The sequence below is a fragment of the Euprymna scolopes genome, chromosome 8 (genome assembly GCF_053919585.1).
Source record: "Euprymna scolopes isolate OS-2025 chromosome 8, ASM5391958v1, whole genome shotgun sequence".
Lineage (NCBI taxonomy): Eukaryota > Metazoa > Mollusca > Cephalopoda > Sepiida > Sepiolidae > Euprymna > Euprymna scolopes.
The window spans coordinates 146472882-146488105 of NC_136489.1; the positions used below are offsets into that span (position 1 = coordinate 146472882).

The 15224-nt window shown below is 36.1% G+C and overlaps 1 protein-coding gene across 3 annotated transcripts in view; it reads right to left on the bottom strand.

Moving 5' to 3' along the window:
• Nucleotides 1-11178: 11178 nt before the first annotated feature.
• LOC145283823 (protein phosphatase 1 regulatory subunit 3C-B-like) overlaps nt 11179-15224 on the bottom strand; it is a 50305-nt gene continuing 46259 nt past the window's right edge. For all 3 annotated transcript variants that reach the window (XM_080132917.1, XM_080132916.1, XM_080132918.1), the window contains exon 3: nt 11179-13853. In XM_080132917.1, coding sequence (XP_079989043.1) covers nt 12887-13834 — 948 coding nt within the window. In that variant the 5' untranslated portion in view covers nt 13835-13853 and the 3' untranslated portion in view covers nt 11179-12886. The remainder of the gene's footprint in view (nt 13854-15224) is intronic.

Genomic DNA, 15224 nt, shown 5'->3' on the forward strand with positions numbered 1-15224 from the left:
TCTTCCTCACTGGTATTGGGAGTCTAGGACACTGTCATCTGGCTTGGCTATGTTGCTGGTAACCGGGGGTTAATGGTCTGCCCAGGGGCGCGAGGGCTGGCCAATCAGTGTGAGGTGTTGCCAATTTGCCGGTCCCTTCTCCTGGGTCATTCCCTTCTTCTTCTTCTTCTTCTTCTTCTTCTTCTTCTTCTTCTTCTTCCTGGGAGAGGAATTTAAGATTCCTGGGTGCCACCTTTTTTGGACCCCTCCTGAACCGTCCGTGCCTCCCCTTTTGGGGAGGTTGTGTTGCTGTTGGTTGGGAATGCGTCCTTTGTTTAAGTGTTCTCTTGGGGAGTGCGCGCTGTTTGATATTTTTCGACTCAAAGAATACCTTGATGGACTCGACAGTGGCACTAATAAGTTATTTGATTCTCTTGGAGGCGCCGCCATCTTCTTCCTTTTCCTCTGTTTGGGAACTGTCCTCCTAGGAGCCAATGAGGAATTCTTCGTGGGCAGGGAGAGTGCTACGATCTGCAGCTCGCCTTCTCCATTCGGGGCTTTCACCTCCCTTTTTGGTCTTACTCCCTCTTTTGGGGAGCTCTCCTTGTTGGGCCCAGGGGTGTCACGGGCTGTGATACACCTCCACCGTTCGCAGGCTTTCCGTTCTTTCTGTGCGTCTCCTCTTGTTTGGTGGGTATAGCTTCCCTTTTGGGGAGTATCCTTACAGGGGAACGGGTGTTGGTGCGCTCATTTTTGCCGGCGTGCTTGTTCTGGTATGCTGTATAAAGCGTGCCACTGACCTGGCGACGTCGATAAAAGTATAGCGGGGGTGGGGAGAAAAAGAAAAGTAGAGTAGAAGGAGGGGGGCAATAAAGTGTGACCGATCTTCCCTTATGGGAAAGCCGAGGTTAGCAGCTCGGATCCCTCGTGAGGGTGAGAGCAGAGAAAGAAGACGCAGTGGGTGATAGTTGGTCAGAGAGCTTCTGAGCAATTAAGTTAAGGGATTAGACATTTCTGTCCCGAGAGTGGAGCGGAAATGCAAGTTAATAATAAAAGTCCCCCTAAACCCCAAAAATGAAGAGAGAAAGATTCCCGTGTTATCAGCTCGATCCCTTGCGAGGGAGAGAGCAGCAAAGGAAGACTTAGTGTGTGCTAGCAGATCAGAGTGCTACTAGGCCAATTAAGTGGGGGGGGGGAGATTAGATGATCTCTGCTTCTAGAGGGGGGGGAGCAGAGACGGAGAAAAAACATGCAAAACTAAAAGGTCCTGACTTCCAAGAAGTAGTGTCGGTCCTTTAAGCCCAGACTCTCAAAGAATCGGGTCGGTCTTTAGGTCCTGACTCCTACAGAATTGGGTCGGTCCTGAGGCCCTGACTCCCCAAGAAGGGGTTTGGTCCGAGGTAATAAAAGTTAGTAAACGTAAAAAGGCCTTAAACTTGGTACGGGACCAAATGGCTAATCACTTGGAAAATCAAAGATATGTATACTGAGGGAACAGATACTACACTTTGAGGTATTCAATCTTTTATTCACATGAAAAATAAAATACCAAAAACAAATGGAGAAAAAATTTTGGCACAAGGCCAACACTTTAATCTTGGCCCGAAAGCTAAGAAGAAACCTTTGTTGCTATAAATGATAAAGATAGGAGCTAGCACCTTTTAGATACAGGTCTGATGGCTAATCCTGGAGTACCACTTCCAAGAAGAGGAAAGCTTATACAAGGGTTTATCTCTTCACACCTACTGTATAAACCGGTTGAGGGTTCCTTTTTATACTGAGCGTCAGCATTTCAGTATGTATTTTTGTTTTTATCCACATTTTGTTATGAATTCCTCATTGTCTACGGTTTTTATTAAAATTTCAAATGTTTATGCAAACAACACTTACCGTATTGATTTTATGATTAGTATCAAATATTGAACTCCAAGAAAAGATCATCGAAGTATATTGTGGAAATATAAAAAGATATTCGAATTTATTAAGGACAACAAAATGCGCATTTTGGATTTTAATGTTTTCTCCAAAATTATCTGGAATCTGTGTTTGGTAGAATGGATACAATCGCAGACAACGGGATTGGATAAGTTGAATTTGATCTCAGTCTGATCTATTATCATTAAATTACACATTGATATTGCTTGGAAAGGCATGAATCTACATTTCCTCCCTTTTTATGTATAAAATAGAAACACGATTTCAATTAATCGTATACAATAAAATGTCTAAAAGATGTGCTGTATAACAGAATTAAATTTATTGGTTTATCGTAAAATGAAACGAATAACATTTTCTAAAAATAAAATCCTTCAATGACGTAATTGAGTCAACAATTTCCACAATCTTGCTGCCTTTTGTTTTAGGTTTAGTTAACTTTCTTAGAGACAGCTTTGCTTCCATAGATGTTTTTAGAAAAGGCACCAGTTGATTTGCTAAAAATCGTCAGTAATTTGTAGACAAGGAAAAAACGCAAAGCTCCAATCCTCCTTATATCGATTTCATCATGGTTGTAAACACACACAATGGGTCGCATAGTCGCAATGCACGGGAATAGCAGACTTGCTGCAATACTTATCAGAGAAGAGAAAACACTCAGGATATTGGAAATATGTCTAATCTTAAAGTTTGGGCTATCCGGAATTTCGTTTGTCTACATGAGAGAATGATGTTTCTCAGATAATAAGTTCCCTGCTATAGTGATGAACCAGTTGTGTTTTTGCCAGGAAAAATGGCCTCGGCCGCTTGGACTTTGGGTCATTGATGTTCATAGATTGATAGTAGATTAGCCTGTTTCAGAACAGATTGCTGGCTGACCAGTGTTTCAAGTGGTTCATTTCCGGGTTATCGAATTGGAATGATTGAGATTTCCGTTCGAATGTACATATATCCTAGATGGCAGCGAGAGCTGACCCTTTTGAGGTAACTGAGTCAGGTTGGTTTTCTGAGGTCTGACGACAGTTGGATCTATGCATCTTTCAGAGTGGAATGAGCTTTAAACCAGGATGCTATGTAATCGCCGGGCAACGCCGGCTAGAAAGCACCATTCAGCTATCTATCGTATATACATACATATATATATGTTCCCTATCTTGAGTTGAGCATATTTGGAAGTGATATACAAACTGCCATTAGCATATTAAGCGATGTTCTTTGTGTAAATAAATCGAGCTTAGGCATTTGGACGATGTCAAAACGTCGTTAATTCACTATCCGCACAGCAGCAACCGTATAGCGTAATGATTATAAGCTTTGATTGTCGTTCAGGTTTCGATCCTGGCTTGAAGTAGTTGCTTGTCTAGCCGCACCGATGAGCTGTGATACAGCGAAACAGCACTGTATGTGGATGACTATATATATATATATATATATATATATATATATATAGCGGAATAACAAAGTTGAATCGAGCGAGCATTGCAGTGTTAAAGGATCATGCTGTGCAAACTTTGTGACCGATCAAGTTGCACCGAGGGGAGTGTGAATGGGGACCGGATCTGACGTGTGAGGGATTCTGGTTTTGAGTAACTTAGTTAATTTTAGTTGAGTTGGAAAAGACAAGATGTGTTAAACCAAATCTCCCCACTGGCCAAAGATCGCCGTGTGACGAAAAACCTGGGAGTGAATGAAAATAAACATATACACAACAATCATCGTCTTTGATTATAACAGAACCAGCTCCCTTAGATGGTCGGTGAATCTTACCAGAAGAAGGTACCAGCAGAAGACAGGTATGTCGTCATGTATATTCGTATTATATGATTCTGACACACCCACCCACAGACTACTGACACACCCAGAGACTAGACGAGCACGCCGTTAAAATAGACATTAACTATATATCAATAGACATTAAGTATATATGTATTCCTCTCGATCGCTCTGTGTATATTGATTCAACAACCCTGTAATATTTTAATGTCTTTGTAGTTCTAGCATTGATTCTCAGTTACTTAATTTTGCTGCCTGATTTATATAGTGTGTTTGTACAAAACCATAAGTACGTATTGAACTTAAAGATCCAAATATTAAGTCACACATACACATAGAAAATAAAATAAAATTGTATTATTCTAATTAATATTATGCAACTTAAATGCTGATAGTTTTCACGAATACCACATGTAAATTAGAGGATAAAATTAATTATACTTTTCTTTGTATAGAGGAAATGATATTGATTTTATCTATGATAGAAGAATGTTATAACAAATATGTCAGATTTTATGTATTTTGAAGAAAATGAAATTGTAATAAATACTATCAGTAGTTATCATCACAGGTAATTTGATAGCAAATTATTTCCCGACGATTTATTAATATTCTTTATATAAAGAACTTCTGATAATTCATGGGAGTAAGTCATGATGTTGTTTGTTCTCCGTAAAATATTAGAGAAGAAGTATTTAAATAAGTGAGAAAAAAAACAAAACAAAAAACAAAACAAAACAAAACAAGCAGTTTTTATGTAGGAATTGCTGTAAAAACTCTGAAGCTAATAAATGTTTATAATATGAAGTAAAAATATTTAAAAATGTGACACTAATGTTAATGTTCTTAATAGGAAAAACTCTCACTGAATATATAATTTGAGTATTCTGCAATTACATAAGTATTTATTTTGAAAGATATAGGTAATGTCATTCAGTGCATTAGAGTAACCTTGTGCGGTAGTGACAAAAATGAGATCCATCTATAATTGATTCAAGCTGTAGAAATTATGTATGAACAGAAGTAAAATTTGCAAGGGAAGTTTAATAAGAAAACGCAAAATATGACAATACAATCAATTTCAATACTTGGTCTAGCTTTGCATTAAATCACACACACAGGTACCAATAGATACAAGTTCTTGGATATCATTTGTATGCTAATCTACATGTGCAACCAAAATATAGATAACTTATTCTACACTTCACTTTTTTTTGTTTTAATTGCCAAAGACTGCTTTTAGATTATCGATTAAAAATAATATTAGATTGATACAAAAAAAAAAACGATATCATTTTCTCACATATGTTAATTTTATATATGATTTCTGAATTAATTCATTAATATATATAGCCATGTTAGAAATAATTTTGAAGCGCGTTTTTCGCTCTATCGAGTCTTGTTTTTGGTTATCGTTTTTAATCTTTTCATTCATTTTTTGCAGGCTTTTCGACAGCATGGACAAAATTCAAATCCGTACGATTTTCTTGTTCCAGTTGAAACTTTACCAAAATACTGTCGAGACAGCTCATGATATCAATGATGCGTTTGGCCCAGGAACCACCAATGAACGTGTGGCACAACGGTGGTTCAAGAAATTTCGCAATGGTGATGAGAGCATCGAATATGAAAGCAGTTGCGGCTGGCCAACTGCGGTAGATAACAAACATTTGAAAGCGTAACTGAAGCCGATCCTGGCAAGACCAGACGAGAAGTTGCTGTTTAACTCGAGGTCGACCATTCAGCAGTCGTTCACCATTTAAAGCAAATAAGTAACAGTTTTTTCTAAATTGACGATTTAATATTTTCAATTTTCTTTCAGTTTCGTAACAATTATTTGCTTAAGTGTTTCTAACTACAAATATAAAACCACAAAATGTATTTGTGGATTTTACTGACAAGAAGGATTTTGAAATTTAGGTGACTTTCTGTCTAAAAAATATGCAAATAAAATTTAAAATCCTCAATAATTATGCATTTATTAATAATTAACAACTCTTTTTTTCTCTACTTTAACAGAAATAATAGTGTCAATACTATACAATCAACAAAGTACTCTCGTTACTACTCCTGCACATAGTACATATATAATCAGTCCTCATGATATGAAGAAAAAAAGATAACTAATAATAAGACAAATAAAAAGAACATGTATATAAAACCAAGCTTCTATCTTTACATCCTGAATGCTCTGATCCCCGTCCGGCATCAATTGAAATGGATGGCGCTCGTCTTGGAGAGGCTCCATGTTTTGACAAGCTTCTGGGCTTGATCTTTACTCCTGATCTGAAATAGAACACGTACATCAAATCTGTTGCCAAGGTCGCTGGAAAAATGGTGAAAAAACACTTCCCGAAGCTGAAATTGCACCACCCCAAAAGGTATGACTGTTTGGTGGTTTGCGGCCGGCCTCATCTATCACAGCTTCTTGAATCTGGGCGAAACGATTACGGCGGAGAAGTACTGCTTACAAATTAACGAAATGCACCAGAAACCCTAACGCATGTGTTCGAGATTGGTCAATATGAAGGGACCAATTCTCCACGACAACGCTCGCTCGCATGTTGCTCAACTGACTCTGCAGAAGCTGAACGAATTAGGCTACGAGACTGCCTCATCCACCATATTCACTGAGCATCTCGCCCACCGATTATCACTTTTTCAAGTATCTCGCCAACTTCCTGCGCGAAAAATGTTTCAAAAGCAGAGATGATGTCGAATGAGCATTCAATGACTTCATCGCTTCCAGAACTCCGGATTTGTATGCTAATGGGATAAATAAACTGGTTTCTCGTTGGCAAAAATGTGTCAATTCTAATGTTTCTTATTTTGATTTATAAAGTTTATTATATAAGGAGTTATGATCTTTTGAAGTTGAATGTCAAAAAAACTTTTGTACCAACCTAATAGCAGATCCGCAGAATGGTCTGATAAATTGTTTCAGTGATTTTCCTTATTCTTATTTTCTTTTTCATATTTATTTTATTTTGATATATTTTGGATTTATGTTTTTCAAACCATAAGGTCTTTGTTAAAAATAGTCCCGGATCACGCCGGATTTATTAAATGATAAAATTAACTTTCATTTTTCATGTTACAGTAGCAATCTTCAAAGACTCAAAAATACCTTGGTTAAAAGGTGGTACTTTCCAAACGAATAACTTCCATTCTGTGAATAAACCAAACAGTAAGAAACAATCGCAGTCAAACACTTATTTAGAAAATATTAGCTTGCATTTTTTTTCATAAATAAAACTGTAATTATTTTTTATTTATTTTAATTCTAATAAATAATTCCGCAAAATATAAATGGCAAAGGACACATTCTCAAAATAGGCTAAACACATTGAATGTACCATGCATTTTTTAAAAATAATGTACTTAAAAATAGCGGCATTAATCATAAGAAACCTATCCAGGCATTAATATTTAATTTTGGATTAAGAGTAGACAAGTTTATTTTTCGCCTGACTAGTGTCCATAGTTCTGAGAGACATTTTCGGCCAAAATCAAGTTACCGGTTATCAAGACTATAAAATGACTACACGATTTTGTTACGCCCACTGCGCATGAGATATTTGTTTGTTTTATTTTTGTTCATACTGTCAACTGGACAAGGGGTAAGGATACAAGCAAACAACACATGTGTGATTTTGAATTCATCACAATGTTCAAAGGTAACGGACTCCCTCCTGCGAGAGGGACTCTTTCTAATTTGTGGCACTCATCCAGGAGACTGTGCCGTCGAGGTCGATCAAGAATATTTTAGGCGAAATCGACTTTTATTTTCCTTATAAACTATAAATTGAATTTAAACGGATGCTCTTTCATGGTTATGAATACAGACGTTTAAAGTGTTCATAATTATTTGTATAGTCAATACTTACAGATTACAAATTAAAAAATGAAATCGAACAAAAATACTTATACTCTAACCTCTGAATTTCTGGGAGGGGTATATTAATTTGTCTAGGTCAACGTATGTGCACGGTCCAGCTAGTATAATTATTTCTCTCGTGTAATACATAGCACAAAGAATTTGATGTAAACTTTGTCATTTAGAAGATGCATCCACTAAATTCTCAACGCCTAAAAGCCAACTTCTATAATATAAATCTCACCTGTCTGTTTAAATGCATGTATGTATGTTTGTATGTCTGCCTAAAACTTTCGACAGACGCGACGGATTTTCACGAAATTGATATCGTTTTAAAGCTCGACCCTTCGGACGACAAATATCGAAAAACTGGCTAAAAACATTAGTTCCTTCACCCTCAACTGGGCACTTTCCTACGAGGAGGGCCGCTTTTTTCGCCGAAATTTTTGAAAGTCATCCCTGTTTTTCGATTGACTAGCCTTAATTTAAACCTTCGCCACTTTCGGTTTGATGATGGGCGTAACAACAAAGACGTCACCTTTTTTTCCTCCTTCGCGATACGGGTTCGAGCCTACCTGCTTACTAACATTTTTTTTTTTTGCTCAACACCACCTTCAAACACCCGGGCAACGCCGAGCACCCAGGCTAGTTTGAAATAAGTTAGATACATAAAATAATAAGTAATAATCGCTCTATATTGCAAATCTTGAGCTCTATCTAGTAGTACATATTTAAAAGGACCAGTGCACACACGTGAGTATCAATAATATATTCTTGATAACGTCTTAATCTATTGAACTTTTTGTGAATGATGGAATATGTATTCTAGGCAACAAGATGAGCAATGTGTGCACATTATTTTATATATATAAACTTTACCATAAAGGGAGATACGACCGAAATCATACCAAAACACCTAAAGAAGAAAAAGAGCAATAAAAATAAAAACTTTCTATATTTAATTCTTATAGCCGCTATAGTACATTAGTCTACTAGTTATATATGTAATGTTTACTCATTAAATGCTGCTGAAACATTATAGCACTGGGGGGAGAGTTGAGGTACATAATTCGTTTTCAAAATTATTTTTTCGAACTACTTACCATCATTTTTTTTTTTTTTTTTACTAGCAGTTCAGCCCGGCTTTGTTCGGGACCTATGTACTGTTACTAACTTTATGTGCATATGTATATAATAAAAAGTGTGCATATGTATATATTAAAAAGTGTGCATGTGTATGGTAATACCTTTCTATATAACAGCTTCCTTAACTACCATAGAGAAAAGTTGGGGAGGACCGCAGAGGTCAAATTTTACGTTAAAATGCTTGACCCATGTCCAAGTAACCTACAATTAAAATTTCAAGTGCTTAGACCGAAAATTGTCGGAGAAGTTTGGTAGAGTTCTCAAAGGTCAAATTGTTGAACTTTGACCCCTTAACAGCCAAATTTCTGGCCGAAAACCGATCCAAAAGAGTTTATCAAATCTCAATACCCCTTATGCCATATTTCAAGTTATTGTATAGGGAAATGTACACAGAGACAGACAGACACACACACTTTTATAGATAGATAGATAAATTTGCTTGCAGATCTCAATTCGCCATTTACGGTTGCCATCAGATGATTTATGGAAACTTTTTCCAAGCGTTCAAACATGGCGATGAACAGTTGTATGTTTTGAGAAAATGTTTATTACCAATTATTCAACTGCTAACTTGGAGGTTTTGTTGAATAGTTCGTTGCGGCATAACTTAGTCAAACTCAGCTCCACATCCGAATTGGTCTTCATCTTCAAGAAAATTTCGATCTTCTGTAACTTTCTTTCATTCAGAATTTTCTCCACAAGTTGAGCATTCTAGAATCACTTCGGCTGGATGAATATTTTATTTGATTTTTTTTTTTAAACTCCTGAAACATTGTAAGCCTGAAATGCTTTTTGTATGTTAGTGTGCTTTAAAAGCATTGCACAGTGGATTTCATTTATTTTTTCCGTAAAATAGAATTTGTCCAAATGCACGTCAAACAAAGTTACCTAGTCAGATTTTCAAAGTCCGGCTCAAATAGCATTTAAGCTGACAAATCAGACTTCGCTGCAGACTAACTGATTTTTATTTGTTATTGTTGTATTGTGTTATTGGCAATATAATAATGTAAATAAAAATTTACAATTTTATTTGTAGCTTTAACCAATACAGATGACTAATGCAAAACATAAAAAGGAGGACGACTCAGTTGAAATTAAAGAATATAATAGACGTTGTTTATCTTAAGTTTAAAAAGGTGCAAGTAGACATTAAAAACAAAAAATTTGTCATGCATAGGGGGCAACCACAAGTGGGTGCAGTTAGCCCGACATATTTAGTGGCATTAGGCATTCTTACATACCATTCAATTATAGAGAAATAAAATCTGAACAACTTACGGGATCACCTAATACTTTTGGAAGTCAATTAAGCTACCATAGACTGTAAAGTACTATCAAGTTGTATAAACGCAGGGTTCCTCTTAACCTTTGTAAAGCAGGAATCGTAAATGGTATATAGTTGAGGTAGAAACGTCAGTTCACAGGAAAAGAAAAAAAAACATTAGAGGACGTCAAACTGACGTGGAATAACATTATAGAACATTTTCATAGCTGATTATTCGTTTGTGTAACATGAGAACTTTTGTGGTTGATACAATTAGTATCAGGGATTAGTTAGACGTTATGTAAAGGTCCTTCCTCTCGTTTGAAGATCAGGTAATCTGAAGATATTGGCTTCCCAACTTAAATGCAAACATTGATGTTATTGTAGAGTTTCCTATTGCAAAACGCAATCATGTTCTACAAAAAAATAACAATTTTCTTCTACAAAAACCAAATTCCATGAATAAATATTTGATGATATAAGGAACGTTAAGTATAAACTTTTCAAAATAACCTGAAAAGGGTTAATCTATAATATGAATGTCACCCGTCTGTTAAAATTTATGTATGACTTTCAACAGAGGCGACGGATTTTCACGAGATCGATATCGTTTTGAAACTCGATCCTTCGGACGACAAATATCGAAAAATTGGCTTATATTTTTTTTCACCCTTAACTGGGCACTTTTCTACAAGGAGGGGGCCGCTTTTTTCGCCGATATTTTCGAAAGTCATCCCCTCTTTTCGATCGACTAGCCTTAATTTAAACCTTCGCCACGCCAGATTTGGCGATGGACGTATCGGCAAAGACGTCACATTTTTTTTTACGTTCTTTTCTTCCTTCGCGGTACGGGTTAGAGCCTGTGTGCCTACTACTTTTCTTTTGCTCAATACACCCCCCCCAAACACCCGAGCAACGCCGGGTACCCAGGTTAGTATGACATAAAACTAAACAACCAAACCAAATCCCACTTGAAAGAAGCAACTTGATTAGATAAGTAAATATTTTAAATGAAAATCATCTCTTGAATATATCAACTGTCAGAGGCAAAAAAACAAACAAAAAAAAAACTCGCGCTGACGCACGAAAAATGCAATATGAATCAGACTGAAATGACATACACCGGGTATAAACTTACATTGTTCATCAAGATAGTAATTAAGAAAAGCAATAACACTTATGCGAAATTTAGAATACAATATCATTTAAAAATGCATACATTTTTATTCAAAATTCTCTACATAACAAAACGTGGTCTGTTGGATGTACAAGTGGATCTTCTTTTTCATCAAAAATTGGTTCCTACTGGATCATGTAGAGCTTTGAGTACTGACTGCGCTGAAATCAGATTAGCTGTTTGAAGCGTCAGTACACCTGGAGCCAAAGATTTGAAATTATCTTCGACAACCGTGGCAGAAAGTCTCTGTAGTTTTTTTTTTTTTACCTTTAACGAGTCCTTGAGTTCTTTAGGTAGTGAAATCTCGAAAAAAATATAAGAATAAGTTTGAAAGGGATAGCTGTGGGCATAGGCTGGTGGAGGGTGTTTTATTTTTGAGGATTTATCCAGTTAAGACAGATCAGACATTCACTTTAAGTATAATTTACAGTCACGATTGTGAAATCTATCCAACTGAATTGTCATGGGTTTAATTCGAGTAAATCACTTACTTTCTCGTGCCAGGTAAGAGGTATTTGACACTTGAGGATTAAAATTGTCGCTTTTGCCTTCCATAGAGTCTCCGTTTGTTTGTTTTTTTTTTATACATGTTTGACATTATCGAAATGACATGAAGAATACACACAGGTGAACATATTCATCATAGACGTCTTCATCAGGTTATTTGATTACTGAACACTTGAATAAATTTTCTTCCCTTCTCAAATAAAAAAAAAAAAAATTAACAAATGATTGCGAGAAGGGTCCGAAAGAATTGAGTGTATCGTTCATATAGAGCTTTCATTTTTTCTGTTGTAAAAAAATAATTCCAATTGGAGGAGCTTTGGTTTAGATGCAGACGTCAATACATTGCATTTAAAATTGTCTTTAGCAAGAGACCAGTGGTTAGCGATTTTAAATGTTCGTCCACTTTAACGGAAAATAAAATCTCTGTCATGGTATTCGAATCTTAAGTTCGATCCATTATAGTTCATCCTCGTGAATAACTGTATACTTTTGTGTGATGAAAGATTAAAACAAAAGAAAACCCGTTGCGTTTGTGGTAAAGTGTAAAAAGCAAGGGAGATAACTCATTTTATTTATCGTCTCTTCCGGCGTTTAGGTATTACGTATATTTTTATTCACCAAATCTGCTTAAATTATGTAAACTTTAGAATATAAAGTATTTGTCTAAAAATACTTAAGGAAAAAAGGCATTTTCATTTAATGCTTTCTTTTTTATGGTTAATGAAAAAGAAAACCACGTGAAGGACGATAAATATACTTATGTTTGATGAGATATCGAACAGTTCAGAAAGACTTTGGTAAAATGCTATTTTTAATTGGTGATATTAAATTTTTCCAATATTAAAATTATATATAGCCGTCATTCAAAAGTTATTTTAGTATATTTATTAAGCAGTCCAGGATTAAAAAATGTAAATTATTTGTCAAGACAGTTTAAAATAAAATTATTTTATATCACAAATATGCTATGTTTAACCATCTACTTGCCATGTAAGGATAGCGACTCATTTTCAACTTCCAACATTTTGCATTTTTTTTTGTCCATAGCAGAGACAACTTGAGGAGAAGCACCGTAAATGTTCAGATGCTGTCTCGGTTTAACATCCACGATCGGTTACAAATTCTATTTCTCCATTTCTCTGTTAGACTAATCGGAAATGTATTTCCTAACTCACAGAAGAAAACTCCTATAGAAAAAACTCCAATTGCTATAAGTAGAAAAAGGCATTCACCAGTACGGAACAGAACTATCAATATGTCTCCAGCAGGCGAATGCCGAATCTACCTCTAAGTTACTGAATTTATCCGTTAAAACAGATATTTCCTTATCGCTTTGTTTGGACGAAATAATGGTGTAGTTTTTCTGATAATTATTGTCCCAGTACTCCGACATTCCACTGGGTCGATAACACACTGCAAACTGTATTTGTTTGTTCTCATTAAAGTCTGTCGGAACGTTCAAAACAAACATGAATGTGTCGTAATTACTGCAACGGTTGTGACTCTGCGAATATGTAGCTTCTATCTCATTTGTCGTCTGCCATGAATCGGAGGTGTATCGAACGATAACCTGTTTTTCAAAAGCAAGATTCTTCACTTTTATTGTCCCCTTCACTTCATAGTCCTTTAGAATGACATTTTCCAGAGAGACACAGTTTTTCTCTAGTCGGTCTCTGAAAGCAATATAATCAGCAGCCGGTTGCGTGAACCCAAGACTCAGTGGGGGAACACTTGTCACAGATGCTGAAGCCCCTTTGGTGAGGTTTGACAGAATCTCTGGTCGCACCATGGGTGGGATCTCTGATGGTTCCGTCATAAACCGTACAGTAGCCAGTTCATAGCCATAGGAATCCGCGAATGAAACTCTTTTTTTTAGTTTCGACGTTGATGTTGGGCTGCAAGGTGATTCACACACAGGGCTCGTTGGTTCAGACGAGCTGCGTGAACTGACGGGCGAAATGATAATAGGCCTTGGAAGGTCCGTCGCTAGTTTTGCTTTGCGTTGTTCTATGTAGGCGGGTGCATGTGAAACAAAGCTTCGCTCAGCGCTGGTTAAATGCTCAAAGATGCTGCTACTTAGAAACTCGAGCCCCGTTCCTGGTGGGCTGGAGGAAAGAAGGTATGTGGTGTAATCGACAGGCATGACTGTGGGCCGGATTAGAGCAGTTTTAATCATTGGAGAGAGGTAATAAGATCTGAAAAAGAGAGAAAAGACGTTACAAACTTATTCATTATTTGGGGATATGTTAAGTCAATGGCAATTATTTTAAGCCTCATTTTCGTATCTGTTCGAGCAATAGTTAATTAACCTTAATTATGTATAGTCCTTATTGAATATGAGGTTTATTTTATTAGATATATATGTGTGTGTGTATATGTTTGTTCAGGATTCACCCTTAAACTAATTAAGAGGTTATAAATTTTGGAATAAAGCTACTAGGCGTATGGGTGGTTAATGTGGGTTATATTTACTTTAATATATTTTATGCAAAAGGGAACAAGAGGGATTGAAATCCTTTGTGAAAATTCAGATTTTTGTGAAATTTTAATAAATATATTAGACGTTAATAATCCCCAAATTTCAGTTTCGTTGAAGTAATTTAAAAGACTTTAAAGACATTATGGGCACAACCTACCATTTTTAAATCTAAACATTCCAGATTGCCATTGAATTTAACCCATAATAATTAAACAATTAAGTACGATTCGTTGAATTTCATTTTTTATGAAAGAGTATTCTTCTAGTGTGTGCATGCGCGTGTTATATCATTACTATTTGGTCAGTTAAAATATCAAAATGATGGAATTGGAGATTATTATAAATAATTTCTGTGACTGAAATAAGATGTTCTCAAAATAAACTTTATTAGAATATCGATAATCATAGAAATAAAACTTCTATTGTATTAAGTATCGGACATCTTTAAAATATAGGAATTAATACAATTATTATCTTCCATAGCCCTGGGAAACACCTGTGTTTATCAGTAAGTTTCTCTTGAGGAGAGTTTGGCTGGATATATTATAGAATCAATGCAATCTATTTTCATTATGGAAATGACAAATTGAAACATTCCTAACTTCATTAGACAGGCAGAATCCAATATCCACCTGAAAGATTTGATTCTATTTAGGTCTGTTAGAAAGAAGGTCACAAGATAACCTTCTGGTCTTGAGTACGTGGTACAAGGGGCGTGCAATAAGTAATACCCCTGGCCCACTTCCAGTTGTCTGATCTAGCTGAAATTTTGCATGTGCAATTATTTATATCTCTACGGGTTATGTGGCAATTACAGCTCTGAACTAATTGTGGTTTCTGTTTTACAGGTGTTTGAACTGAGTCAGGTGTGAAATGGAGCCTGTTGAATGTTGAGCAGTGATCCAATTTTTGTATTTGAAAGGACGCACACCACAGGAGACTTTTGATGAAATGAAAGAAACTTATGGTGATAATGCCCCATCATATGACCTTGTAAAACGCTGGCATCGGGAATTCAAACATGGCCGGAAGTCTGTGGAAACAGCTCCCAGACCTGGTAACCCCCTTTCTGCCATTAATGAGGCAT